Here is a 26567-nt window from a genome sequence, read left to right as displayed (position 1 = left end):
ACGACGCGGCCGCACTGCGCGTAGGTTTTGACGGGATCTCCATGGAGGGCGCTGACGCACAGAGCGGCGCAGCGCCCCCTGGCCCAGGTTTTCTCCCCTGTATGAGACAGCGTTGCTGCTCTGAAAATGTTTTCACACACATTGCACACGGGCTTGACGTATAGTATAAGACCATGCAATAAACTGTCACTTTCAAATTACCAGTCGAAATTTTCAGGGTCTGAAAGTCACCGAACAGCACGCTTTGCTGGTCACTTGAATTATGGAGCCCGTGATGCTTGTTCGCCCCCAACCTTAAAGGGATTTACAGCTTGAAGGATGGCATAAATACTCCCCTATACGACTGAGAAGCCGACTCATCAGTCTGGTTCCTTCTGGCAAAAACTACATGGCTACTTCCCCGCTTCGAACTGCTTGCATTCAAATCTCGAACAAATGCTCAATTTTAGGATGTTTTAATAAGCACAGCATTGTCCGATCACTAGTTGGCTTTGTAAATCACTAGTAAATCATCATTACAAAGAAACATCTGAAAGTCACAATTACGAAATATTAATAGAATTTCATGAACACTAACAAATGAATAACACAAACTCAGTCTTTCTCCTACCCCGTAATCAGAAACAGTTTCACAATCCCTGTCTACAGCGGCACTGGGAAATTAGAAAACTTTTATTCCTATTTATTCCTATGGCAATTAGCTCTATGAATGCCGTGTTGGTCTCTAACACTATTGGTAATTAATGATGAAGTGCCCCTAACAACGGAGCCGCACGCGTGAAGAGAACCTGAAGAGCAGTGGCGCGGAGCTACAGCTCGTGTGCTTTGAACTAAATTGAGCAAAGCGAACTCTGTGCGAGCTCAGCCAAAACGTGCCGAAGAAACGGAATCGCCGCTGCTCTTTGGGAGTTTGCTCCGTGACGCCAGCGCTTGGTTTCTGACGGAGCGGAGAGAAGCGGCAAAACCTGCGCATGGCCGTCCTGCGCAACCCACTCGCGCGAAAGCGCGTGCCAGGCGCGGCCGCACATGCACAGAAGCAGGAGAATCAGCAGGGTGACAAGCCGCGTAGAGACGCGCGCAAAGTCTGAGTTCTTTGCCATTGGGGTTTCTCATTTTTGAAGCGAAAGCTTCGCGATGCTAGGTAATTCAAGCCATCGGATATGCACTGTTTTCACCTTGAGGGGAATTTAGAGGTCAAACTTCTGTGTTAATACTGGTGGTTGCCATGCGACTTTGGGGCATAGTCACGTAGGCCACCAAGTAGCCTGTGACCAGTGTCAAGGTCACGTGACCTGGTGGTCTCCATGTGACTTTGGGGCATAGTCACGTAGGCCAAGTGGCCCGTGACCACTGTCAAGGTGAAGGTCACCTGACTAGGTGGTCGCTATATGATTTTGGGGCATAGTCACGTAGACCACCAAGTGGCCCATGACCATTCACTGTCAAGGTTACATAGCAGAAAGCGCTAGAGGGGCTATGCGTGTATAAATAGGAGCCCCCGGGCTCCTGCCTAGGTTACAACATCGCGAGATGAAGAAGGACAAACATCCTGCTACAGTAGCGCATCAGAAGGCACATCGGAACGGGGCTCTGAAAAGGTGTGCTGAAGAGACCGATGATGAACGGGCTTTACGTTTGGAGAAACACACAAGGTGTTTTTAGGGGTGTGCGAATATTCGAAATTTTCGAATATCGAATCGAATATCATAATATTCGATTCGTTAAACGAATCAAATAGTGGAAATTGAAAATTATTCGAAACTGTTCGAATATCTTCGCAAATTTTCGAATAATTTTCGAATACTTTTCGAATAACTGGCACGAATTAACGTCTCGGTTACCTCCGACCATTCTCGCGCAGGCAGCGTCAGCTCCGAGCAGGCACAGCTTGCTGCCGCAATAAACCTACGCGAGAAGCAGAGATCACCGTATTAGGGAGCCTACATGCTTCAGCGTGGCCGCGACACGGTCCATTCGCATGGAAACATTCTTAAAGATTGGACATATCACGAATCGCGGAGGCAACTTCTCGTAGTCGTGTCATAGTTCACACGTCTCTAATCTGCCGAGAAGTAACGCTACATGTTTATTCCCTGAAAATTTCATTCACTTTCATCATCAATAGTTGAGGTTAAGTTTATTATGCGAGTGGCGCATGATATGAGAGTTGCATGAATGTTGTCAGCTCATGCTCATAAATCTCACCACTGTATATCTCAGGTCGCCTAGCGCCAGTTGTAATCGCCTAGCGCCAGCTAGAGGGGAGCACGAGAGCTAATTGAGAAAGAACGAAGCAACGAAAGTCACTGAAAAGAAGAGGACAATGAGGAGATCGTGCGCTCGGCGATAACTAGTTCGAAGAGCCAACAGCAGGGGAAGCGCAACCCTATGGCCTCGGGTTACGCGGACGCAAGTCGGACGAAAGCGTCGCTCAGCCATTCGTAATCTCTGATATATTGTATCACGCGATCTAGTTCACTAAATAAACTCTTTGAAACGTAATTGTAGATAAAAACAACCAGCAACTGACAATGTGCGTAGAGAATAATAGTTGCGCCTCCTAGAGGAGGTCAGCGTTTTCCCGTCAGATCTATTACTCCATGGCTAGTCTGAGAAAGTCTTGTCTTAGTTGATGTGATGTTGTTTGACTGATGCCATGTTGACAGTACTCAATTTCTAGTTGTGCATTCTAGTAGTGCCAGGCTGTACTTCTAGCCAAGTTGCATGTAGTAATTTTATTAACTCCTGCCAACTCCACTTGACTTTTCTGAGTGCTATCTTATTTTGCTTATGGCTCTGTGCAACCTTTTTGCTTTTAAATATTTGTACTTTATCTCGCCTGTAGTCAAGGTTGACGCAGCTGTACATTGTTGTGAACTATATATCAAACAGCATTTTAAATAAAATTGAATTTCAGACACTTTTTAATGTTTTGTAATCAACGTACAGATGATATGAACATAACTTGCAGAGTATTCGATTCGTATTCGATTTGCTGCTTTCACTATTCGATTCGTATTCGATTCGCTGCTTTCACTATTCGATTCGTATTCGATTCGCTTTTTAGCTACATTATTCGTATTCGATTCGATAGCAAGAGTGCACTATTCGTATTCGATTCGGTTTGGAAATAGTACTATTCGCACACCCCTATGTTTAATCAAAGCTTGGCAATGAGCGTAGCCATGTACAGTCTTTGTCAAAAATATACAGCCCAAGGGGTTTGCTTCAAAGCACTCTAACTAGGCTACTAGAAGCATTACTGGTATATGGTTTTAATCATAGAAAAGAGTGAGGACTAATGTTTCGTCTAAAAGATTTAGAGCCCTGCAGATGCGTAAATAGCTTCGTTACGAGGCTTAGAAGCAAAGCCCTTGGGCCGTATATTTTTGACAAAGACTGTACATGAAGATTTTGCTTCCTTTCAGGGTTAACTAAAGTTACACCACCAGCAATTTTTTGGCTTTTTTCGGTTCCCCGGTTGATGAAGAGGCTGGTTGGAAAGCTTTTTTTTTTGGTGCTTTTGAAAACGAGAAATTATGATTAACTGATAGACTGTCGTCACTAGCTGCGCACCGCTCCAGGCCCCGAAAAACGATAGGCGCGGACATCGTTTTCAAAGAGCGCTTGTTGGCAGGCTCCGAAACAGAAAAAAAAAAAGGAAAAGAAAAAGAAAAGTTCGAAACCCACCGCCGGACACCCACCGGTAAAAATTGGGTACAAGCGTCCCCAGGCCTGGCGCCCGGCTCTTCTAGGGGAATGCGCTTAGGGAAGGCTCCGGAAACCCCGACGTGCTCTCACGGGCCGCAAACCCAGTTTCGAATACCCTCGCAGCCTGCTAAAGGTGGTTACCTTCGGCTAAATACGGTTCGCGAATGCCAACAATGCAAAAAAAGCCTTGATGCCATAGCGCAACCGGCATCTCCTCAGTGAGGAAACGAAAGGCCCCTCCGCACCCTGTGCGAATTCTGGGTGCAGATTTGCAGGTTCACTATAGTGCAGATCGACTCCCCTCCCAGCGCCACGGTGCTCCACGATGACACGCTCCCCTCTCGCGAGACGCACACACACTGTCGCCTGCAAAAAACGTCAACGCGGATTGGCTGCTCGAAGGCGAGAGGCAGGTACATTTAGGGACCCGAGGCGGCACCTCTTGTATTGTTAAAGTGTAGGAGAGTAAAGAATAATGCGGAAGCCCCGATGTCTCTGTCCATGCTGTTTAGAGAATGAAGGGTCCAGCCTTCTCGTAGAGGATTGATACGCGCGTGCACAGCGACGAGTGCTCTGCGCGACGGTCGGAGATCTTCGCTTCATTTGTGACTGCTCACTGCGGTGATATACTCCGACGTAGCGTGCGCGCGCGGCACGGCGACGTCACGTCGGCCAAAACGCGACCTGCTACACTCCGGCGGCACTCGACGCCGGCGCGTTCGGCGGCTTCCGGCGTGGTCCGACGGCGCCCGGCGCCGAATGCATCCGGATGCATTTCGCGCGGGTCGCGCCGGGGTATTGAGAGAGTGTTGCTCGGGGAAGGCCGCACGCGCACCCTCTCCCCTCGTTGCTTCTCGCCTTCTGCGCATGCGCCTGTCCAGCTGCAGGCGTCTCTCCGCGGTGAAACCGGTTTTACTGTAGGGAGCCGGTTTCGTGCCTGGTGCGGCGTCGCCGACTTGACGTATCCGACTTCGACCGGCGCTTGCCTGCGCGCCGAAAACGGCGGACGTTTTCGGCGCCGGCAATGCGCCGGCGTCGAGCTCGAGCGCCGCCGGAGTGTAGCAGCAGTAGCAGGTCGCGTTTTGGCCGACGTGACGTCACCGTGCCGCGCGCGCGCTACGTCGGAGTATATCACCGCCTTTAAGCCCGGTTCACACTACGGAAACATTTGGTCGACTCTGTCTGGCGACAGCGTGTTCGCGTAATGTCAGCTATCCTGTCACACTGCTTCAACACGAACTGTCCGGAAGTAAGTCTTTGTCGCCCGGCTACACAGAACGGAAAGATCTGCAGGAATCTGGCGAACTCCTTGTCACACCGGAAAAAACTTCGGCGACGCTCCTCTGCTGCCTCTCTAGCTTAGACGCGGGCGACTCCGGAGTCCGGCGCATAAAAGAGGAGGGGAGCCACTGTGACCACACCACATCTGGTGACCCCGCCCGACTGCCTGCAAGACGCCGTACCGCGGCAGACAACAAAGCAATGAAGGGGAGCTTTTTTTTATTTTTTTTTTCAAGCCGGGGACGTGTTTCCAGAGACACTTGTTTCCAAACAGCTTGTCACACTGCACAAGCAGCTGAGAAACAAGGCAGGTGTCATCTGTAGGGCTCCGCTGATGGCACCGCTGGCGACACCGACGGACGGACGCGACAACCGGAGGCGGCCGTTTTGGTAAAAGTCCGCGAGACAGTGAGCCATGGCGGAAGGAAAGACCACAGCTGCTGTTGGTTCTGTTGTAAAGCTTAAACGCAGGTCCTGCTCTTTTTTGCGCATACAATTCTTGAAACACACTGAATTATGGAACAAACATTTATTGCGTGATGCGTAATGTAGCGTTGAAATTTGCTGGCGAAGTAGCGACGCAGCAGCTAGACGTTATGACTAAACACAACGACTGAAGTGCGCAGGAGGATCGAAATCTCTGCTGGCTTCAGGAAATTATGTTGGTTTGTGGGGTTTAACGTCCCAAAGCGACCCAGGCTATGAGAGACGCCGTAGTGGAGGACTCCGGAAATTTCGACAACCTGGGATTCTTTAACGTGCACTGACAACGCACAGCACACGGGCGCCTTGCTTTTCGCCTCCACCGAAAAGCGGCCGCCGAGGCCGGGATTCGATCCCGCGTCCCTTGGGAGTAGTCGAGTGCCGTAACCACTTCGCCACCTCGGCGGGGCTCAGACCGAGCTATAAGATCAATATTTACGGTGACTGGCTTGTTCGGCGTAGTCAGATTTAAAACGCGATTTTGTAAACTGTTTTTTTTTTTCCTTTTCTTTTAAATTTTTTATTGGAGCAATCCCTGTTCATTTTTCTTACTATTGGTTTAAGCCCGTTATACCTAGTGGCACGGGCAGAGGCACATTAATTTGTTTTTTTTTTGTTTTTTTTTTTGGGGGGGGGGGGGTAGCCTCACCATAATATATGTCCGCCGGAGTAATGCACACGCCGCGGACATGGGCCTGCAGGTTTTCTTTTTTTTCCTTTAAGGTGTACCCTACTACAGCATTTTGCATTTGGTCATTTTGTGGTCCAACTGAACGGGGAGGGCAGAAGAGAACCCGCAGTTCAACTGTATGGAAGACAAGGGAGTGGACAGAAGGATGTTGCCGTTCCCAGGCAACATCCTTCTCCGCTATACATTACACGCCTCCGCAGACGGGAGGAATCATCTGCAAGCCTACTCGTAGCCCACTAAGGGCAGCTGCTTTGTTGAGTGGGTTACTCTACAGCATGTTAAGCGCGATTCGCAAGCGTCACGAAAACGTGTTTGCTGTGTACCACAAGGTTCAACGGCAGTTCCATCGCCTCAGCCAGCAAGCACACCTCGTGACGTACAGTCTTTGTCAAAAGTATAGAGCCCAAATGGTCTGGTTCTTAGCCACTTGGTGCTGCTTGTAATGGATCTCCAGTGTTTCCTATTATCTTGATGGTAAGAAGATTTTTTGCCCTACCCTTTCCAATGATAAGGACCTCCACTAATGCTTAATCAGCGCTACTACACGGCTCGGAAGCAGACCCCCCGGGCTCTACACTTTTGACAAAGGCTGTACAGCTCTCCGCTTAACCCAGTGCACAGTGAGCTCAGACCAGAGCAACAGCCCGAAGATAGATGAAAATAGAGCGTTTAGAACAAAAAACAAGTTCGATTGCCGGTTGCGTCTGAGAGTTCCGTCATTTAACTTGCACTGTTTCTTTAAATGGCGGTATAAGCTAGAACGAAACTGCGCAGCCAGGAGATAGACAAATGCTCCTAATACAACCATCCTCCCGCACATAGCTTTTCACAGATTACGCGAAAGCGTATGACTCAGTCGAAACCTCAGAGGTCATGAAGATATTGCGGAATCAAGATGTAGGTGATCCATGCGTGAAAGTAATGGAAGGTATCTTGAGGTTGTCCCACGTAACAACTGAGCCAAGGTTTTATATATTAGAGGCATTTTGGACGCGAAGCAAATGCATGATGGTGTCTATTCGTCTATAAAACGCAGCCTATTTTCTGGTTTGGTTTACGCTCTTTAACGTCCCACGCGACTCAGGCCGGTCATGAGAGACGTAGTGGAGGGCTCCGGAAATTTCCACCACCTGGGATTCTTTAACGTGCACTGAGGTCACACAACACTAGGGCGTCTTGCTTATCATCTCAATCGAAAAACGGCCGCCGCAGCCGGGATAATATTTTCTATTTTCGTCTTAGCCAAATAATTAGTTTATAAACAGTGCAGACACAAATACACACGTCTGTGTTGCGTCTTTTTTGTTTTGTCATTTTACAAGCTATGAACCACTACCAATAAAATTCCCGTTCGGGCTAACTAGTTGGTACATGATATTCCTAAGGTAATTGATGAGCCACGGTCAGGCGCTGCCCAGCACAAAGACAAGCGTTACCCGGTAGTGCCTCTCCTTGTGTCTTCTTTTTTCTCCGTGGATCATGAAGGGTGTTTTCGCTCATCAGTCACCTTAATCAGCTGATAAATTATGTTTAATTAAATAACTCTAAATATTGCAGATCACCTGCAGAACCATCCCTTTAAAGGACCACGGTCCCCCCTCCGGCCGGAAATATTTTATTCCCTGGTGGCTGAGGTTTTACCCACGAAACGCAAGGCCGCAAACATTTTTATAAAGAGTAATTAGTAGCAAAGTTACAGCCACCCCAACCAAACGATTACGATGTGTCCCTTTCCTTCCGTTCCCTCTCAGAGCTTTTTCACTCTCCTGCCTGACAGTCTAGCCCACTCCAAGCCAAATTCCTCTTTCTCCTCTGCATGTGATGGGAGGTGTGGTACCTGTATAGGAAGGCTGTATAGAACGGCAAAGCACTATCTCGGAGCAAGGACTCTGCGTGCGCGACAAAGAAACGGGCGAGAGAGAAGCTCGCAGCGAGCGGCTAACACAATTAGTGGCCTCCGCCCCCCCCCCCTTTTACCCATCAGTCACGAGACAGACCAATGGATGCCGTCTCCGCTTGTGACATCACCGCCAGAGTAGAAAGGGAGGAAGCTGGCTTTAAGAGGAGCATGACTATGAGATAGCTTTCATTTGTATTTTTGTTGCTTTCTGGCGCGCGTATCGCTGTGGTATTTTGGAGAGACTTAAAGCATCGGGCTGGTTTCTTTAAAATGCCATACCCTGGACATTGGGTCTTTAATGCAGGCCAGCGAAAGAAGAAAAAAAAAATGGCTGAGGCTTAGCTTGGTTAAGCCTGGTCAGATGCGAAGCTAATTGATTGCTAAACTCGGCTTTCCATGATTACACTTGGCTAAACTTTTCTTTAATTGGTTACACGTTCTTCTGCAGTCGCCTCGCTCAATTGTACACGACTAGCTGCTTCATCGGCATGTCGTTTCCTCGTTCTTTCTCGCCGTGTTTTCCGTTCCTTTTCAAGTCGCTGCTCTCGTTATTCGGGGGTTTCTTCGGCACGCTTCCGTCGCCTAGAGGCATTCCAACGCTCCAAACGTGTCGACGTACTACTAGACTCACTGTCCATACTAGTGGAAGCGTTGCTCGTATCAGTGGAGCATCGATGTCGCCGAGCCGCATGCCGAGCACGCTCCTTGGCCAAACGTTCTTCCCGCTCTTCTGGGCTCTCGCAGCACGCCGCAGCCTTCGCTTTTCATTCCACCGCTCGGCTGCACTCCCTGGAGGCATCGCCACCTTTTGTGAGGGTCTGCTGGAGGCGAGCGCAATCGTCTCCCCTTTATATATAAACCTGCGCTATACCACGTGGTCCGCACAGCGTGCAACCGCAGCCGACGGCGCGAGCCGGTCCCCCGTATCTCCTCTGTCGTGACGTCAGCGTATCACGTGGTGTGACGTAGCATTCCACACTCTTTGCACGGTGTGTAACCGTCACGAAGGGCTGTGGTTTACCTCTAGCAATATGCTTCGCATAAAAAGACGCGCACGATATTGTTCTGCCTCAAGCGCGCGATGAATGACCAATGTAGATGCCCGCGGCTTCGCTCTGCGCACCATGAGCGGGCGCGGTAATGGTTCACACTGGCGACTCGCGGATGTCGCGGAGCTCGATTCGTCACGGAGGGGGCGACCAGCAACAAGCGCCGATCGAGGAGTGTTCACACCGGCGTGCGACTCGCTTCACGACAACCCTGCCTCCGAACGAGATTTGAACGAAGAGCCGATTTTCGCGCCTTTGCGGCCTCTGCTATCGCGCTCGGGGTAGATCAATTCGGACTCATTTCGGGTATGAATATATGAAATTATCAGCGAGGAAGAAGATCTTACGGTTATGCCCATGTTTAGGGCTGTTGCGACAGCCAAAGCGCTATAGTTCTACGAAGTCGGAAGCGGCGGTGGTGTGTGCGCTGTTGTTTGCGGTCTCGCGAAATAGCAGGTCACGAAATCGCCTCATGCCTGAGCGTCGAGCACATGACCAAGGACACGAGTACAAACGTGAATTAGTACGCTTCACTCTGGCAGTGCTCCTAACTGCGGGCGCAGTAAGTCAATCGTGCACACGCGCGCATGCAGTCTTGAATTTTCCCACTTTGGAAGGAGGCAGAAGCGCTGCGGATTGGCTCAATAGTTTTGCGACTTCAAGTCGCGTCGCAAGAAATCAGTCAGTGAGCGACTCCCTCAAACTACCTCAAACGGGTCGCTGGCGACTCGTTCGGGTCGCCCCCTCCGTGACGAATCGTGTCGCGCGACCTCCGCGAGTCGCTAGTGTAAAGGCTGGTTCACACTGGCGACTCGCGGAGGTCGCGCGACACGATTCGTAACGGAGGGGGCGATTAGTCACGGAGGAGGAGACCCGAACGAGTCGCCAGCGACCCGTTTCAGGTAGTTTGAAAGAGTCGCTCACTGACCGATTTCTTGCGACGCGACTTGAAGTCGCAGAACTCCTCAACCAATCCGCGGCGCTTCTGCCTTGTTCCTTGGGCGGGAAAATTCAAGTGTGCATGCGCGCATGTGCACGAATTACTGCGCTCGCTGTTGTTGGGCACACATGCCAAGGATCACTGCGAGAGTGAAACGTACTAATTCGGGTTTGTACTCGTACTCTTTACAATGTGCTCGACGCTCTGGCATGAGGTGATTTCGTGATCTGCTATTGCGCGAGACCGCAAATAACAGCGCGCACACCACCGCCGCTTCCGTCTTCGTTGAACTAGAGCGCTTTTGACTGTCGAAACAGCCATAAACATGGGCATAACCATAAGATCTACTTCCTCGCTGATAATTGCACATATTCATACCCGAAATGAGCCCGAATTGGTCTACCACTAGCGCATTAGCAGAGTCCGTAAAGGCGCGAAAGTCGCTCTCATTCAAATCTCGTTCGGTGAAGGGGTTGTGAAGCGAGTCGCATGCCGATGTGAACATTGGTTGTCGATCGGCGCTTGTCGCGGGTCGCCCCCTCCGTGACGAATCGAGCCGCGCGACATCCGCGAGTCGCCAGTGTGAACAAAAAGAAAACGAAAAAGAGAAAAAAAAACAGCGAGGTTGCCCAAAGGGGGCTGTATTAGCCACCATAGGCTGTATCCTCTCCTCACCATTTCCCAAAATGTGTTTTTTCCTGCTCCGCGCTGCAGCTCAAGGAACCTCTCCGCGGTGTCCGGGTGGGAAAGGCACGGCGGCCAAGCAGGCCAAGAGACCAAGGAAGGTGATGGTGACCGCATGAATGGGCATCCTGATGGTGTTTATTTAGTTGTACTGTCCTGGGGCGGAAACCTCGGCAGCCTAGACGCACTGTTCGCTGACAACTCCATGAGCAGGTGACACACAAAGGCACGTGCGTCACCTGTACATGGTTGGGTTCTGATGGCTGCTCGTAGATGTCTTAAAAACCCTTCTTTAGGTTAGGAACACAAGAGGATATCATCCCATTTGCGCTTTTCGCATCTGTATTCCACACTAGATGGCGACCGCCCCACTTATTAGAAGATTGGTATTCGGTTCATGTGCTTGTGCACCTCAAGCAGTATACAGATTGTGTCTTCCAGAACGATGAAACTGAGTGTTCAGAATGCAATCCCTATGTGACGCAGTTTCGCCTGCTTCCTGTCTCCGCATACGGCTGTAGTTATGGGGCAGAGTAACAGGTGAATTTTGTTCGCGTGACTTTCCTGTTACTTGGATAGGCCGGAAAAATGTGTTGTGGTGACATTTAAGGACCACTATCAAGCAAATAAAGGCACTGGGAGTGAGATACCTTGCTGCTGCAGTTCGGCGGTTCTTTGCCTTCAGCCACAGCGGGCAGGTCAGGGGAATCTGGATTGTTTCCAGCGGTGCTCGGTGCAGAGCTTCTCCGACGATGATAGTGGTGCTTCTTCAGAGGCTGATGGTGATGAGGAAAGCCAGCGCCCCGATGCACTGCGAGGGTCCACATTAAACGACAGTCAGGCGAGTTCAGAGAGAGGGAGAAAAAAAAAAAAGGCACGGCTGATTTATGAAAGTGCGGCCCACCGGGATGGCGATACGGGAGAAGCGTCATAAAGGTGGACTTACTCTTGTAGTCTTCTTCATCGTACAGATGTTCCTTGGCTGACTTTGCCTCTTGCTTGTCCTGAATGTCGGAGAGGCTGAAGTCGGAGCTTGGTGCCATCATCTCGTCAATGGCCTCCAGGACGCTGCCCTCGTCCTTCCAGAGCTGAGAGCTGCGACGGCCTTCCATCTTCACCTGGATATACGAGGAAAAGACCGCACTTGTTCTCTCGACATCCACCAACTTGCAATTGACGCGCGCCCTATCGACGCAGGCACATCCTTTATCGCGGGCGATGTAAACACGGCTGACGCCATCCTTACGCATGCGGCCGCCTTTGATTGAAGCACGCGCGACCGGCGGTCATTTTTCGCCGATAACGGATGCTCCAACACGGGGGCTCGCTGCCTTATTCTCACGCACGAATGAAACCGTACTTGCCCCCACATCGCGATAACAGGAATGGTTCATTCGCCATTCACTGCACAAGAGCGAAGAAAAGCATCTCAAGAACAGTGCCGCGCAGTATGAAGCATTATTACAGTCCAGCAGCAGACACTGTCCGAAGAGACATAGCGTGCTTGGCGCCAAAGGCCGCCGTGTCATCGCGTATTACGACCGACAAGAGGAGGCCACGATAGCTGTACTGGCTTCTGCATCCATATCTTGGGTGTGTTCATCAAGAGGATATGGCTCTGTTTTCTGGTGTCGTTCTCGATGCAACAACCCACCTGATGGCTGCTTACGTGGTGTGCCGCCTACCAGGAACTGTCACGTTTCGTCGGTGGGCCGCGCTCGACGACCAAGAGGCCCCCGGACCGGCGCCCAAATGCGTCGTGACTCGTGGACCCCGGGCCGGGGCCAGCACACAACACAAGCCACGCATGACCCAAAGTATGTGCTTTTTCTTCCTCGACTTCCACACCCTCAGCTAAAACCGCGTGCTCTGTCCGTTAAACATGGCGGCGAAAAGGGCGAGGCGCGCATCTCAGCGCCTCTGCGGAATCTCGGCGATTGGGCGGATGATAAAATTGCATTTTCAAAAGCGAAAATGAAGGGACGAAAGAAGATCAACAAGCAAAGCGCCGTAACGTTTCCATGAGAAAAAAATGCTGAGAACACGAGAATGGAAATTGGGGTTAGAACGCAGCCAGTTCCAGTAATGACGACTTCACCGCTCCGACACACAAAAGCGCATATTTATTCCGAAAAGTGCCCAATGTTGGCATCTGGTAGAAAAAGTGCCAATGTTATCCTTCCAGAACGACTTGAATGTCTCCACATCGAGCAACTGAACGATCTATAGGAGCGCCTTTGATCTTGAAGTGCCCACAAAGAAAAACAAGAACAAAACGGTGACAGCCTATAACAAAGGCTTTGTGTTGAGCGCAGTCTTTGTACGTGCTGTGCAATGCATTCCATGGTCGTTCAATACATGTGCTGGCCAACACAGTTGTAGCGGCGAATATCGTTTCGTAGCTGTCGAAGGCCAAAGCGGAGTCATTCCGGCAAAACATTTCGTCCGTTCAGAACGCGTATTTTTTGTGGCCGAATGCCACAAGTTGAGCAAACAAATAGCGGCCACCTGGCATTAAATCCTCGAGTTTCCCTGCAGCCTAGCGGAGTGTTCGTTTGCAGGAGTTTAAGACGCCCAATGCTGCATTAGAAGCGCGAAATGTATTTAGCACGCAATGAAACATATGCTGTAAGCAGAAACGTTAAAATTTGCTGCGCTAAGACAAAATTACGAGCACATCGCAGAGGGGGAACGTTTACATGTCACTGTTTGTGAAGCCTAATTCAGCGCTGCGTGAGGCCCCCACCTCTAGTGAAATCATGAGAGCGAAAAATGCTTCCATCTTTGGACAACCCTAACTAATGCAAACACTGAAAGTCCTCCCAGAAGAGGGTACACATTTCAGAGCGATGCTCCCAATCCTAGTGGAAGAAGGTTATGAGCTACTGACACAGAACGACCTCAGGTTGCGTTCATTGTATGCCCTTGACTACCTCTCCATCCCTACACGTTTAACAAAACCGCAGAACGAAATTTCTCCGCGTATCTGGCAAATGTCAACCGATAGTACAGCGACAGCTGCAACGCATGTCTACGAGCTTGCACATTCTCGGTCGTGTACGCGCAAGGGAGAGCACCGCAAATGCCCAACTACAGTGCACCGCAGGTGCACAGCACGCTGCAGCCGGCTGTGAGCAAACAAGGAGCGCAGAGGGCAGCATGAAGAAACGCATATATCACCCCAGCTGGGATTCATGGCCGCGTCCGGGAGAGAGCGTTCCCACGCACGAACAGAAGAGCCGGCGACGACAGAAGACGGACGAGCGCCTCGCGGCCACAGCGAGCGCCAAAACAAGTGCGCAGAAGTGTCAGCGAGCGATCACCGCCGGAAGATGGCGGGCCGCAAAAGGCGACACCTGCAGTTGGCGCGCCTCTTTCGCTTTGTGAGGCCGCCCAGTAGGCACCGGATGTATACAGCTCAGGTGGGCAGCGCTGTGTACGCATGCGCTCACGTCCATCAGACCCGACAGAGGAGGTAGCCCCCGGTTCATCCAGCCCTAACGATGGGACGCATCGAGTGTGCCGAAACACGGGACTTGCGGCTTTCTTACGATGGCCGGCCTTCCGTTTTCATCCGCAGGCTCGCGGACTCTCGCCACATTTTCCCCACCTGCCGATGATCGGCGCCTAGCGGAGGCTTTATGCAGCTCTGCCGCTCCTCCGTCCGGAGCACATTCTGGAGCCACGCCAGTTACGAAGGCGCATAGTACGCGAGGGCTTTTAGCACCAATTACTCAGAATGCAGGCCACCCTAATGTGACGAACAATCTCCTTCAAAGAAAAGTCCTTCCTCCAGCTGCAGCAGCGAGGACACAAGTTCTCAGATAATTTCAAATGGGAAATCAATCCAGAATATTTCTTTACCTTACACATTTAAGAAGTATACATGGTAAAACTCGACAGGTATATCCAGCCAGGCAAGCGAAAAATATGTCCTCACCATATAAGGGCCGTGTCAGCGAAGATGAAACTGAATACCTAAAGATAGGTATACCAGGCGTTTCGAGGAAGCGGGCCCAGGTAATGTTTTGAAAAATAGATTTTTTTTTTTATACATGGAGACGACTTCTACGGCTCAGTTGTACCGGTGTTGGAGGACATCAGAACACAGAGGAATAACGTTAATTTGTGAAACTAGCTGTTTGGCGTACAGCTAGATATCTACCTCCAATCAGGAATTTGTAGCCGACAACTAGTAATAGCGACAACAGGTTTTGGTTTTACAATATTGAGAACATTAATCTCGGCCACGTGGCTCAGCAAATTTTGGCTATCTCTAAGCACCGCCCGGACCGCCGTCAATCAATGGTGCAAATGCCAGGAAACTTTCTCTGTTCCACCTACTCTTCGACCCTCGCAACTGCTTTTTTTATTTCTCCTCCGGCACACGCTGGACGAAGAAGGCTACATCACACTTCCGCCAATGATTGACGGGGCTGCGGGCGGTGCTTAGAGCGCAGGTTTTAGAGCGTAACCTTTACTGCTCCAATGCCAAACCTCAAGGTCATCTGGCTCCGAACATTTGACCTTGAACTCTTGCTCTGTGCAGCAAACGTCGTCTTCGTGGAATTCCACCTGCACCGCTCCTTCATTTAACCTAGGTAAATACGCCACATACATAGACCGTCTGGGCAAGTATACGGGCGAGGTCCGGGAGCGCAGTGTCGGGCGTATACGCCAGGCGGCGTGACGTACATGAAGCCACTCGTAAACGACAACGTAAACAGGGAACTCTTGTGGAACATATTAAAAGAAGAAGGTATCGGTTATGAGATAATAGAGTTCCTACAGGAAATATACTGGCATAACAAAGTAGAAATTACATGGGAAGTGATAAGAAGTACGGAACTTCTATGTATGGAAAGGAGGATACAAGACAGTAACCTAGGTTTTAACCTGTCATATAGATTAGGTGGAAAGGCGGTAGAGCAGCGCCTCCCCGGTTTGATGTATGCAGGCGATATTGTGCTGCTAGCTGAGAGTCTGGAAAAATTGCAAACTCTCTAGGCTTCAGTTTTAGCGCAGTTAGGTCGGGTCTGATGATTTTCAACGGCTCAACTGATCAGGGTCTTAAAATACAAGGCCATGAAATACCCAGAGTAGCAGAATATAAATATCTGGGGATATGGGTAAATGAAGGATTGGCATACATTGGAAAGCATGAGCGATCACTTAAGGCCAAAGGGCGAAGAAATGCCGGGATAATGAAGCATAGGGCATTGTGGGGTTACAACAGGTATGAGGTTTTGTGGGGTATTTGCAAAGGAATTATGGTGCCCGGAATTACTTTCGGAAATGCGGTTTTGTGCCTAAAATCAGAGGTACAGTCGACATTGGAAATAAATCAGAGAGCCGTTGGACGATTAGCACTAGGTGCCCACGGCAAAACCACAAATGAGGCGATACAGGGAGATATGGGCTGGGCATCTTTCGAAGTACGGGAAGCTCAGAGTAAAATATTATATGAGGAACGCCTGAGGAAATTGGACAGCAACAGATGGGCGGCTAAAGTATTTAAATACCTGTACTTAAAAAGCATTGACTCACAATGGAGGAAAAGAACTAGGAAACTAACTAGTAAGTATGCTAGTCACAAGGACGGAGAAATAAAGAGCATTAAGCAACAGGTGAAAAACACAGAAAGTAAACATTAGATAAATTCGATGGAAAAGAAACAGAGTGTGGAATTATACCGAAAGTGGAAAATGCAGATCAGGAAGGAAGCTTTCTTTGATAACTCAAGAGGCAGTGCCCTACTTTTTGAAGCTAGATCAGGGTGCCTTAGAACACGCAGCTACAAAAAGAAATTTAACAATGAAGATGACGCATGTACTGTATGAGGCAACTCCAGTGAAACAATTGACCATATTATACTCGAATGTAATGGCATCCATCCGGAAGTTAATGCAGGCGCAGTCACTGTTCCTGAAGCTCTGGGGTTTAGAGATACCAGTGGCCGGGTGAATAAACCGGCGGTGGAAACTAGCAAAAAACGTCTGGAAGATTGGTGGCTTAAAAGCAGAAAAGTGACATAATGTTAGTAATGTAGAAACAAAAATTTATTAAATAGAATGATTGTTTAGTTAACCAATCTAAAACAATAATTAAGATACAGGGAGAAAAATGAACACGATAGCTACTGCTACCACCCCGTTTCAAAGGGGACGCTCCTATATTCCATCCATCCGTCCACTCTAGCTACAGGCAATGACCGCAGCCGGGACAGACAGGTTGCCGAGACCATTGAACAACCAGCAGCCAGACTAGCCCATTGCCGAGAAACTTGCCAAGCGTGGAAGCGAGCCAAGATAGAAACGGCAGCAGCGAATGCGGTCGCGACGGTTTACAGTTGGTTTGGTTTATGGGGTTTGACGTCCCAAAGCGTCTCAGGCTACGAGAGGTGCCGCAGTGGAGGGCTCCGGAAATTTTGACCACACGAGGTTCTTTAACGAGCACTGACATCGCACAACACACGGACGCCTTGTTTTTCGCCTCCATCGAAAAGCAGCCGCCGCGGCCGGGATTCGATCCCGCATCCTTGGGCACAGAAGTCGAGCACACTAACCATTCCACCACCGCGGCGAGGCGGCCGATGGCTTACGCTCGTGAAACTTAGCTTAAAGATAGTTGGACCTCTGCAATTTTTGAAAGCGCGCGTCTATTTGCGCGAGGTAGCCAAAATTTCTTGCACCCCAACAGCGAGGTTATGACGTTTTCGAAACTAAGAAACTGATATGGCCGTTACTAGTGACCGGCTGGAAATCTCTAATTAGAACTAGTTGTCTGACTATAATAGTTAAAAATTAGTTAACCAGCTTACTAGTTAATGTTACTTCCCTGCTTTCTGATGTCCGGCAACAATGGTACAATTGCGCGTCAGAAACAGTCTTCATATCTCGGAAAGACTACTTTTAAATGCTAGTGGCCGGCATCTTTGGGACACCTAGTATAGATGAGTTGTGCGAAATTGTTACATTATTGCTGGTGAACTTCACAAAACAGGTATGTAATGTTAACTGGTCAGCCAATAACTAGCTACTGATAGTTAATTTTCTGACTTACAGTTAGGCGTCTAGTGTAGTAATCAGCTCGCTAGTTAACATGATTGACCTGTTTTCGGATGCCCGCCAGCACTGCTGTCAATTTCCGTATGCCCCGTCTCTACACTTGCAAAGCCATATTCTAGTTCACCCTCGCTGAAACAGCCTGTATCAGCTGCAATTGATCACCCACGCAACCACTAGAGAAATGAAGAGCAGAGCTTGTTCCAAACCGACGCTGTTTTCAAAAATAATTACATGGACGTTGTCTTCATTCTGTCCTGGCGACGGTTTTTGCTTTTCATGCCTTTTTTTTTCTTTCTCCCGCAACATCTGCGCGACTTCGTTAGGCAGCGACGAAAAGACGAATACTACAATAAATACGCATATAGCCTCATTTGCGATGCTAGCCGAGAGGTGGCGACAAAAATGTCCATGTCTCAAAACGTACAAAGAGCGGACAATAAAACGGAAAATTTCGTCAAGAACCGTTACAGACCCCACTCTTTGCTCGCGCTCCGAAAAGCACAGGCAATGCACAGCAGATTGTATTCGGGCCACGTGATATTGCTCTTCAGCCGCGACACGGCTCTAAAACAGACTGTGACCTGAAGGCTTTTATTTAGTTTGGTTGGTTGATGAGGTTTAACGTTCCAGAGCAGGATATGATGCCGACCGCCTGAGGCTCTTGCACTGACATCGCACAGCACACAGACGCCTTGCGCTCCATGGAAAAGCGGCCGCCGGAATGGAACCCAAGTGCTCCGCCTAGTCAGTAGCCGAGCGGCCTGCACATGTGGAAATTCAACAACTTCCTGGTGGTGTAAGGAGCCTTCAACGCTATCGCGTTCAAATTAAAAAGTGTTCAATCAAAACCAACACAGGGATGCGCTCACTGAAATAATGTAATTTTTTTCATTGCCTCAAGTTTTGTACATAAAATTAAAATTTGGAAATTTTGTTTCCTGCAAGTTCACCGCCACATCATTGGCACAGAGGTTTGCGTTTGTTGCACGTGTGTGCGTGTAAGCAACATATTTTTCTGCAGAAATAAAACGATCCTGATGTCTAAATAACTTCCGATTTCCTAAAATATTGTTTACATAATACAATTGATTGCTTACCTGCCGTTTTTATCCAGCCTACCAATTATATCTGAATTTACTGTACATTAACTTCAAGCAATACCTGTGTGGCATGTTCACTTGCTTCATTTAACAAAATCGTACCCTCAATTCTAACATGGCGAGGGATCGAACCCAGAAGAACCTTATGTTTTCGAGTTGTGGCTGTGTTGTGCATAGGACGTTCCCTATTAAAGGTGCTCAGCACTTCTTGGTTGCAGTGCTGTGAGCGCACTCAGGGAATCAGCGTGACGCTGTTCTAGTGCGAAAACACTACTTAGCACGGCCAAATACAACCAAGCATCTTGTGGCATGCTTGTGTGTGAACCCTATGCAGCGCTCATGAAAAAAAAAAAGGGGGGGGGGGGGGGGGGGGGGGGGGGGAGATTTCTCAGGGAAGCGGATTTGAACAGAGGAATCTCTCGTGGGAAGCGAGCAGAACCAAGCTATCGCCGCTTTTTTTTTTTTTTCTTTATTGCCTGCTCAGACGACATGCAAATAGAGATGAACATGTACAGGGTCGCACATTGATGTAAAAGGGAACCCGGAAGCAGTGCATCGCATGACATGCAGCTTCGCTTCGCTTCATTGCGCGGACGAGTTGGACGCAATGGCGCTTTAGAAAGAGTGACTACCTGCTCGACTGGTGGACAGTATGCATCAGCGACACACAACTGTAGTGTTGCCAAATTGGCTGTTCTGCCGCTAAATTTAGCGGGCAAAACTGTAGGGAGGCGCATTTTTTGGCGGGTTTTAGGTGCTGTTTGCTTTTTCCCAGGAGGATTTCGCTGCTCCTATATACGTATTTTGTCAAGAATAGCCTAGGTTTTTTTGTTTGCATTCCTGGTAAAGAAATTTGCTGTGAGCGCTATGACGTCAATGATCTATCAATCAAGGTGGCGAACACGCCCAGTACAGCCTGAATTGATTTATTCCACTTTAATGCAATCGTCGATTCTGCTGTTGCTGTGCATGCGATCCGGCGGGCTGGAACATTTCAAGTACGTATGACCTAAAGTTCCAAGCGTGCGTGCGGCAGTTCCTAATGTAAAATGAACGCACTTTGTGTCATTAAACAGCCTTCGGTGCCACTTAAAGAATTCACAAGTGCCACGAGAAAATCGCTGTCATTCAAGGAAGCCCGCCCCCGTCAGCTGGAAGCTGGAAGCTGGAAGCCCCCGACAAAGTCCCTTCTTCGAGCGGACAAAGTTCTCCCTCCCCATGCTCTGGCAGAGGGTGAAAACATGTTCACTCAACTAAACATCAGATATAAAAAGGGAACCTAATGTGAACGTAGCTGACATCCTATCAAAATTATTCGAGCGGACTCCTCAATCAGGATAAACGCTGCTCAAATTGCGAACTCCTCGCAAATACAAGTCAGAAGATCGACACGATATGAAGGTGTACGTCAGCATCAGTGCTGGAACCTCGGCTAGAACCGGCGGTGCGAGAGGAAAATCGCCAGCAGAGTGCTCGACAAACCGAGAGGAAGCAGATGTCTTTTTGCGAGTGAAACTGTCTGCAGACAGCAGTTTGTAATCAGGAAGAAGAAGAAGAAACAGTGCTTTCAAACCTAGAGAAGGCATCCGAAGTTTCTAGTCAAAAGAAAACAAGTACTTCCTAATATATTTATAATACTAGTTATATCGTTAAACATTGAATTTAGCTGGTTTTTAGAGGGTTTTGGAACTTCCTATTAGTTTTTTTTTTTTTTTTTGAGTTGGCAACACTACATACTAAGTACATGGTTACATAAACATTTCATCAGGCGTGCCAGTTCATCAATAATGCTCACCAACTCAGACGGTTTACTTTGGACACTTTTCTAATAAACGAAACACTTTCAATAAAGTTATCACGCGCGGACCCAAATTTGACATCTGAATGACAACATCCATCCTCGCATTCCACAGTGCGAAGTCCCGGGTCCATAAACATATCAACCGAGAAGTATCCGATTCCATACCGGGGTATGGAAAGTTATTTTTTGAGACTACGCTGTAGAATATCCCAATTAAAGATGGCGTCCCCACAGTCAGTGAAGGCATGTTCAACTGTTTCAAGTTTTTTACACAACAAGCAGTTAGTTGTCCACGGTACGAAGATTCATTTCTGCTCAAGCCATGTCTGCACAGGAACGGCGTTAATATGCAGCTGGAAAAAAAAAATGTTAACAGTAGATCTCGCAGGGAATTCCAGATAAAAATAGCAAACAAATGATGCATCCTTTGAACGTTTAAGCGTGACATGAACATCACTAGCAGTATATGCCAAACTTCGCAGTCAGGAAAAAAAAAAAAAAAAAACATTGCAAAGCGTTGATAATCCGCGGCCGCGCCTTTATCTTCCATCACTCCAAAACTGCTTGGGATCCTGGTAGTACTGAAGAGGCACCCCCAGAACTGTATAGCCATCGCCGGAGCCAATCACCATCTACTGCCAGTCTCTCTCCCGCTGTGCACTGCATGTCGCCGTCTTGGTCGACTTCCATCCGTGCGCAATGAATCCAGAAATGAGCGTTATCGTACTGCCCTCTTAAGGTGCGTTAAATTCATGTGAGAGACGGTCTGACTAATGGACTTGGCCCACCACCAAAATTAGGATGTGCCACCTGCAAAACAGACTGCGCAATTCAAAATTCGAAAACTGGCCAAACCGACTTGGCCAAGCCCTACAGCATGCCGAACTACTGAGAACGTCACGCAGGCAGGACCGCGCGTCGGGCTGTGTCACATGACATGACCGATCTGGCGTGAGCTGCCCACAGGCCACGCGGCCAGATTCGTACGATGCGGTCACATAACGTGGTATGTGGGAGACAGCAGAGGAACCAATGGAGGCAATACGCCATACCCTTTTTTGATGCGAAAGTATTTCTTGACTCACGGGTGGCGTGGACATCTAAAGTGTCCGAACTGTCAACCATCAATCGCATAGGTAATCTAACTACGTCATCATTCAAGTGACTGGTTAATTAATTAATCACATGAACGAATTAAGCTGCGGAAAGAGCGTGTCGGCAGAAATTTATCACACAGCGTCCGCACGAGTGATCAGGTAATTTGACGAAATTTGGTATGCAATCTAATTCGAGTACGGCCAACTCGATGGTGACCTCCAAATTTGGATAGGCTACTGCCGAAATGTGGCCTCCCTGGACACACGAAATTTGATTTCGTCCGAATTCGACCAACATTGGTATCTAAGTTAATTTGTGTATATAGCCAAATGAGCGATGGCCTGCAAGTTTAGGTGGGCCATCTCTCAAATTTGGCCCCTCTGAACCACCGAAATTTGATTTAGTTTGAGTTTAACCAATGGAAACGGCAACTAAGCAACGAAACGCGCAACTCATAACGGAGCTAGGCACGGAACTCGCAATGCTTTCTCACTTCTGCACGTAAGCAGACAAGCGTACACGTGTAATTCTTTACATATTTATTATACATTTATTGTTCACAAGCTCGACAAGTCGGAAAAACCAAGACAGCAGTATATTTTCAGACATGAATGATGCTAATAATGATGCTTTAGTGGGTATTCCGAATGAAGCAATAACAAATGCTTTCATAGCAGTTTCTTCATCTTCCGCACTGGTTACGTTGGCAAACACTATAGTTGCGTAAAGGTGGCACGCACCGGTTGCAAGTAGTCAAAGCAAGTTGTGCGCAAGGGTTACTCAGAACACCGTCCGCTCCGATCTCGTCGAGCGCAGACGCGCATTCTTTACTGCACGGGGTGACGTATATTTGACCCCGAAAGGAGGCGTTACGAAAAGCCTCTTTTTCTCCTCCAATGTGCAGCGAGAAACTCATTACCTGCAGCACTCAAGGCGCTCCGTGACGCAAGTGCTGGAGGCAACTCGCGGCAAGCGTTTCCGAGAAAGCAAAGCGCCCAGCAAGAAGGGCCTTCCTCCGCTGTGAACACACATCCTGCACAGATTCGCAGCGGCCATCTTGCCATAGGCAAGGAAGGGTATCTAGCGCACTCGTATATAGGCTCTTTCCACGCTCATAGTTTCGGATCAGGAGCGGATTTATCAGAGACTCTTGGAGGGGATGAATAAACGGGTGGCTTGTTTAGTTCAAGGAATGATTTGAGTACTTTTTATGAAAATATGCGCGAGTTTTTCGCGTTTTTTCAACGCAAAGTTTTGCTGAGGGTGCCGGTTGCTCTTCTAAATAAGCCACCGTCGTGCATTTACAGCGTAGAGTATTTTTAAACTAAATAATGGCGCGGCCTTAAAGCTCGACTAGAAAAGTGTTGAAAAAATAAATTGATATCCTAATTACAGCGCAAAGCAGGCGACGACGGAAACGAGACAAACGCGCACTCAACGCTGTATTTATTTCTGAGCATTTTTCCCGTTGATTTTAACCTAAGCCAACAAGCCTTATTTAACGATTTCGCGAGAATATAGTTTATTTCAGCTTTTCATGAATTTCAGCTCTGTTAGTGAGCGTCACCTTTAATTGTGTCAATAATGAATATACGAGTCAAGTTTGAGCGAAACAAGTGTTATATCGTTATGTAACTTACGTCGAGTACAATTGCCGCGAGTACGCTTTTAATGACCACGCATCGCAATTATTCGCAGCTAATTCGTTAATCGTCATATATCGTTGAAGAGCTTATGTCAAGTTTAAATTCACTGCACTAAATCCAGATTTTAACTACTCAATTAACATTAAATATTTATTGTAACTAAAACAACTTAATTGTACGCTAAAGCATCACATCCTCGAAAAAGATCGGAATGACAATAATCCAAAAACCAACATTAGACCATGCAAAACCGATTGCTATCAATCGTATAACCGGGTTCATTCATATTAACCGCTGCCAATTTTTCATTCATTATCTGGTGCACACCGATTTCATTATCCAGTTCCACTATATCTTCTTGAACAAGTTGAAGACGTGGTTGTCCAGCAGGAATGGTCGCTTTCTTTTCAAATGCAATAAAAAATTGCAAGAGCGTTTTATTGTAACCCCTTATGCAGACTGCAAAGTACGATGACAGTTGAAGTACACAACTGTAGTGCTACACCTTTTTTTTTACCCCATTAATTTACATGGGATAATTTTTACACCTGAGCTGCAGATAGCATTTTTAATCTTCATTTGAGCATAAGCAATAGCGAATGGCGGCTAACTGTATGCCAGCGGGATTTTAACGCAAAACACCTAAAACTTACCCGCCTGTTGTTAATTTTTCACTTAAGAAGAATCTTCGCACAGTAATGCTAAACCTGAACGATTAGAGCAAAAAATGCGCAGCTGGAAAAAAAAAAGAAAAAAAACGCGCGAATTATTTTGTGTGCCTCGGTTGGGTTCTACCACTTTCGGCACAAATTACTAAGGACTGCGATCCCCGGGACAAGTTAGCGGTTTTTGTAGGTGCTGCGGATATGGTGGCTAGAAGAGGAAGGTGGCGTCAGCGCCGGCGTATCCGCCGAGAAAGCGCGATCCTCTGGTTCATGCGCTGCCGCGAAGGCCGCGGTGGCGCTGCGGTCAGCTTGGCGATGCATTCACGCGATCGCGCGCGTGTGCAGGTTCGCGCGCGGTGTATGGACGGTGCGGCAGCGTTCCTGTTTGTTCGCGGCTGCCAGCGTGATCTCTCGTTTATGGCCAGATGTGTTACGCTGCTGACATGTTAATGTGAGGGCCTAACTTCACCGAACAAATGAACTCCAGCGCAAAAAAAAAAAAAATCACAGTATGTCCCTCCCAAGCAAAATTATCAAATTTTATGTTCTTACCAGGCAGCACTTCTATGTTAAGGCCCAGAAATGTAAGCGCAACGCTAAGCAGGGAAGAATGAAAGTGCTGAAACTTAAGAGGGTGCTCTAAGTTGCATATTTATTCAAGGTCGAATGTAATATATATATTTTTTCTTTAGCAGGAAGGAATATCCTTGCCTCCCCATTTCTTAGTGCCAAGCGATGCATGCAGTGTTGGTAATCAATGTTTAATGTTTTTTTTCTTTCTAATTACACAGAAGCATGTGTAAATGTATCTGTTATTTTGAATTACCCTGAATGTTATTATGAGCAGTACATTGCTATTACTACGATATGCAATAAATTTTCGCTATGCTTTGTTTTGCTTGTTTGGATCCCCAATCACATTTTTTAGGAGTAATGCTGATGCTTCGTATCCTTGAAACTGAAGGAGGTGGAAAACACCGACCAAAGAAGAGCCAACCTTTTTTATTTCATTTATTACCCCTTTTAATTTTCTTCTTACATATTATTTTATGCCCTGGGGCAAACAACGTTGTGGGAAAAAAATGCGACCGCACGGAGCCAAAACATCCTTCCATCCTCATTCTCTTGAAAGAGTGCGTTGTTGGGCGAGTTGGTCAGACATATCTTCAAGGTATACTGCGCGTACACAGAACAAGGAAAAGAAAGGTACACAAAAAGCGCAACACCTGCGCTTGTTGTGTACCTTTCTCGTCCTTGTTTTGTGTGCGCGCAGTATACCTTGAAGACTCATTATCTTGGTCTGTCTTCTACTTTCGACATGCACTATCTCGATCCGACTGGACTCATTCAAGACCCTCCAATTCCTGGAACTGAAAGGATAGATACGCCCGTATTCTACGCACCAGAAGTATTGGAGTACCAACCGATCGATTTTAATTGTTTTGTTAGTTGGCTTTCATGTGCCAAAATTACTCGGGCTATGAGAGACACCGTAGTGGAGGACTCCGGAATTTCGACCACCTGGAGTTCTTTAACTTGTACTAACATAGCACAGCACACGAGCGCCTTGCTTTTCGCCTCCAGTGAAAAGCGGTCGCCGCGGCCGGGATGCGATCCCTCATCCTTGGGCACAACAGTCGAACGCCCTAACCACTGCACCACCATGGCTTAAAATTGAATTCTGTCAGCCGTAATCAGGTTCGACTAGAGTTTAATGAGCTAAACCATTACCTGCAACATCACTGAAAGGCCGACGCGTTGCACGCACGGCGGGCATACGTATGTTCAAGTACCGTGGCTGAAGGCGAGCGGCGCGTACCATGCATCGCACTACGGCCAACAGCGCCACCTACACCCGGCTTGAAATGGAGGAGCGGCTTCCGTCCGCCGTTGGCGTCACCTCCCCCTTCTAGCCACCATACTGCGGAAGCACAGGACGCAAACTGACTCGCCATTTTGGTTCCCAGTGTGCTCTTCGAACGGTTCGCTTCCATAAGCTTCATAATTCTTCATTTTTTTTGAAAACCTGTCAACGAAACCGTGCATGAGCGCTGTCCGAGCACAAGGTGAGAGCACGCGTTGTTTTTATTCGTTCTAGCGTACTTACAAATAAAATATAATCCCTCAACCTTTCTTCGATCCAAGTGTATTCATATGCAATGCATGACGCCACCATTATCGCAGATCAGCGTCCATGAGCGTAAGATCAAGTGAACGAACCCACAGCGCCAAGCGAAACCGGCTCATTTTCTGCCTGACAAGATGGCGGCGTGCGGCTTCAGCTCAGGGGCGCCCTCCACTCCAACAGTTGTAACTTCCTTGATTACCGCCGACCAAGGGCTACACACAGGATGCTAGACTCGCTTTTGTTTGCTTTTTCGGGGGATGCTAGACCCTTATCATGATTTGAAAAGCCGACAAGTAGAGGCCGCGAAGGAAGAAGGTGGTGTG

At 48.2% G+C, this 26567-nt stretch overlaps 1 protein-coding gene across 7 annotated transcripts in view; it reads right to left on the bottom strand.

Annotated features, from left to right (window-relative positions):
* Positions 1-26567, bottom strand: part of Ae2 (anion exchange protein Ae2) — a 228046-nt gene that overhangs the window by 58506 nt on the left and 142973 nt on the right. For 6 of the 7 annotated variants that reach the window (XM_084591397.1, XM_084591398.1, XM_084591401.1 and 3 more), the window contains 2 exons: positions 11686-11857; positions 11390-11550 (listed from right to left, as the gene is read on the bottom strand). In XM_084591397.1, the coding sequence (XP_084447523.1) occupies positions 11390-11550; positions 11686-11851 (327 nt within the window). In that variant the 5' untranslated portion in view covers positions 11852-11857. Of the gene's footprint in view, positions 1-11389; positions 11551-11685; positions 11858-13919; positions 14048-26567 lie in introns of those variants that run through there. The other variant, XM_084591402.1, reaches the window with a different exon arrangement.

Source organism: Amblyomma maculatum, chromosome 1 (genome assembly GCF_055883805.1).
Source record: "Amblyomma maculatum isolate TAMU_Amacu chromosome 1, ASM5588380v1, whole genome shotgun sequence".
NCBI lineage: Eukaryota > Metazoa > Arthropoda > Arachnida > Ixodida > Ixodidae > Amblyomma > Amblyomma maculatum.
This window is presented reverse-complemented; position numbering and strand designations above follow the sequence as displayed.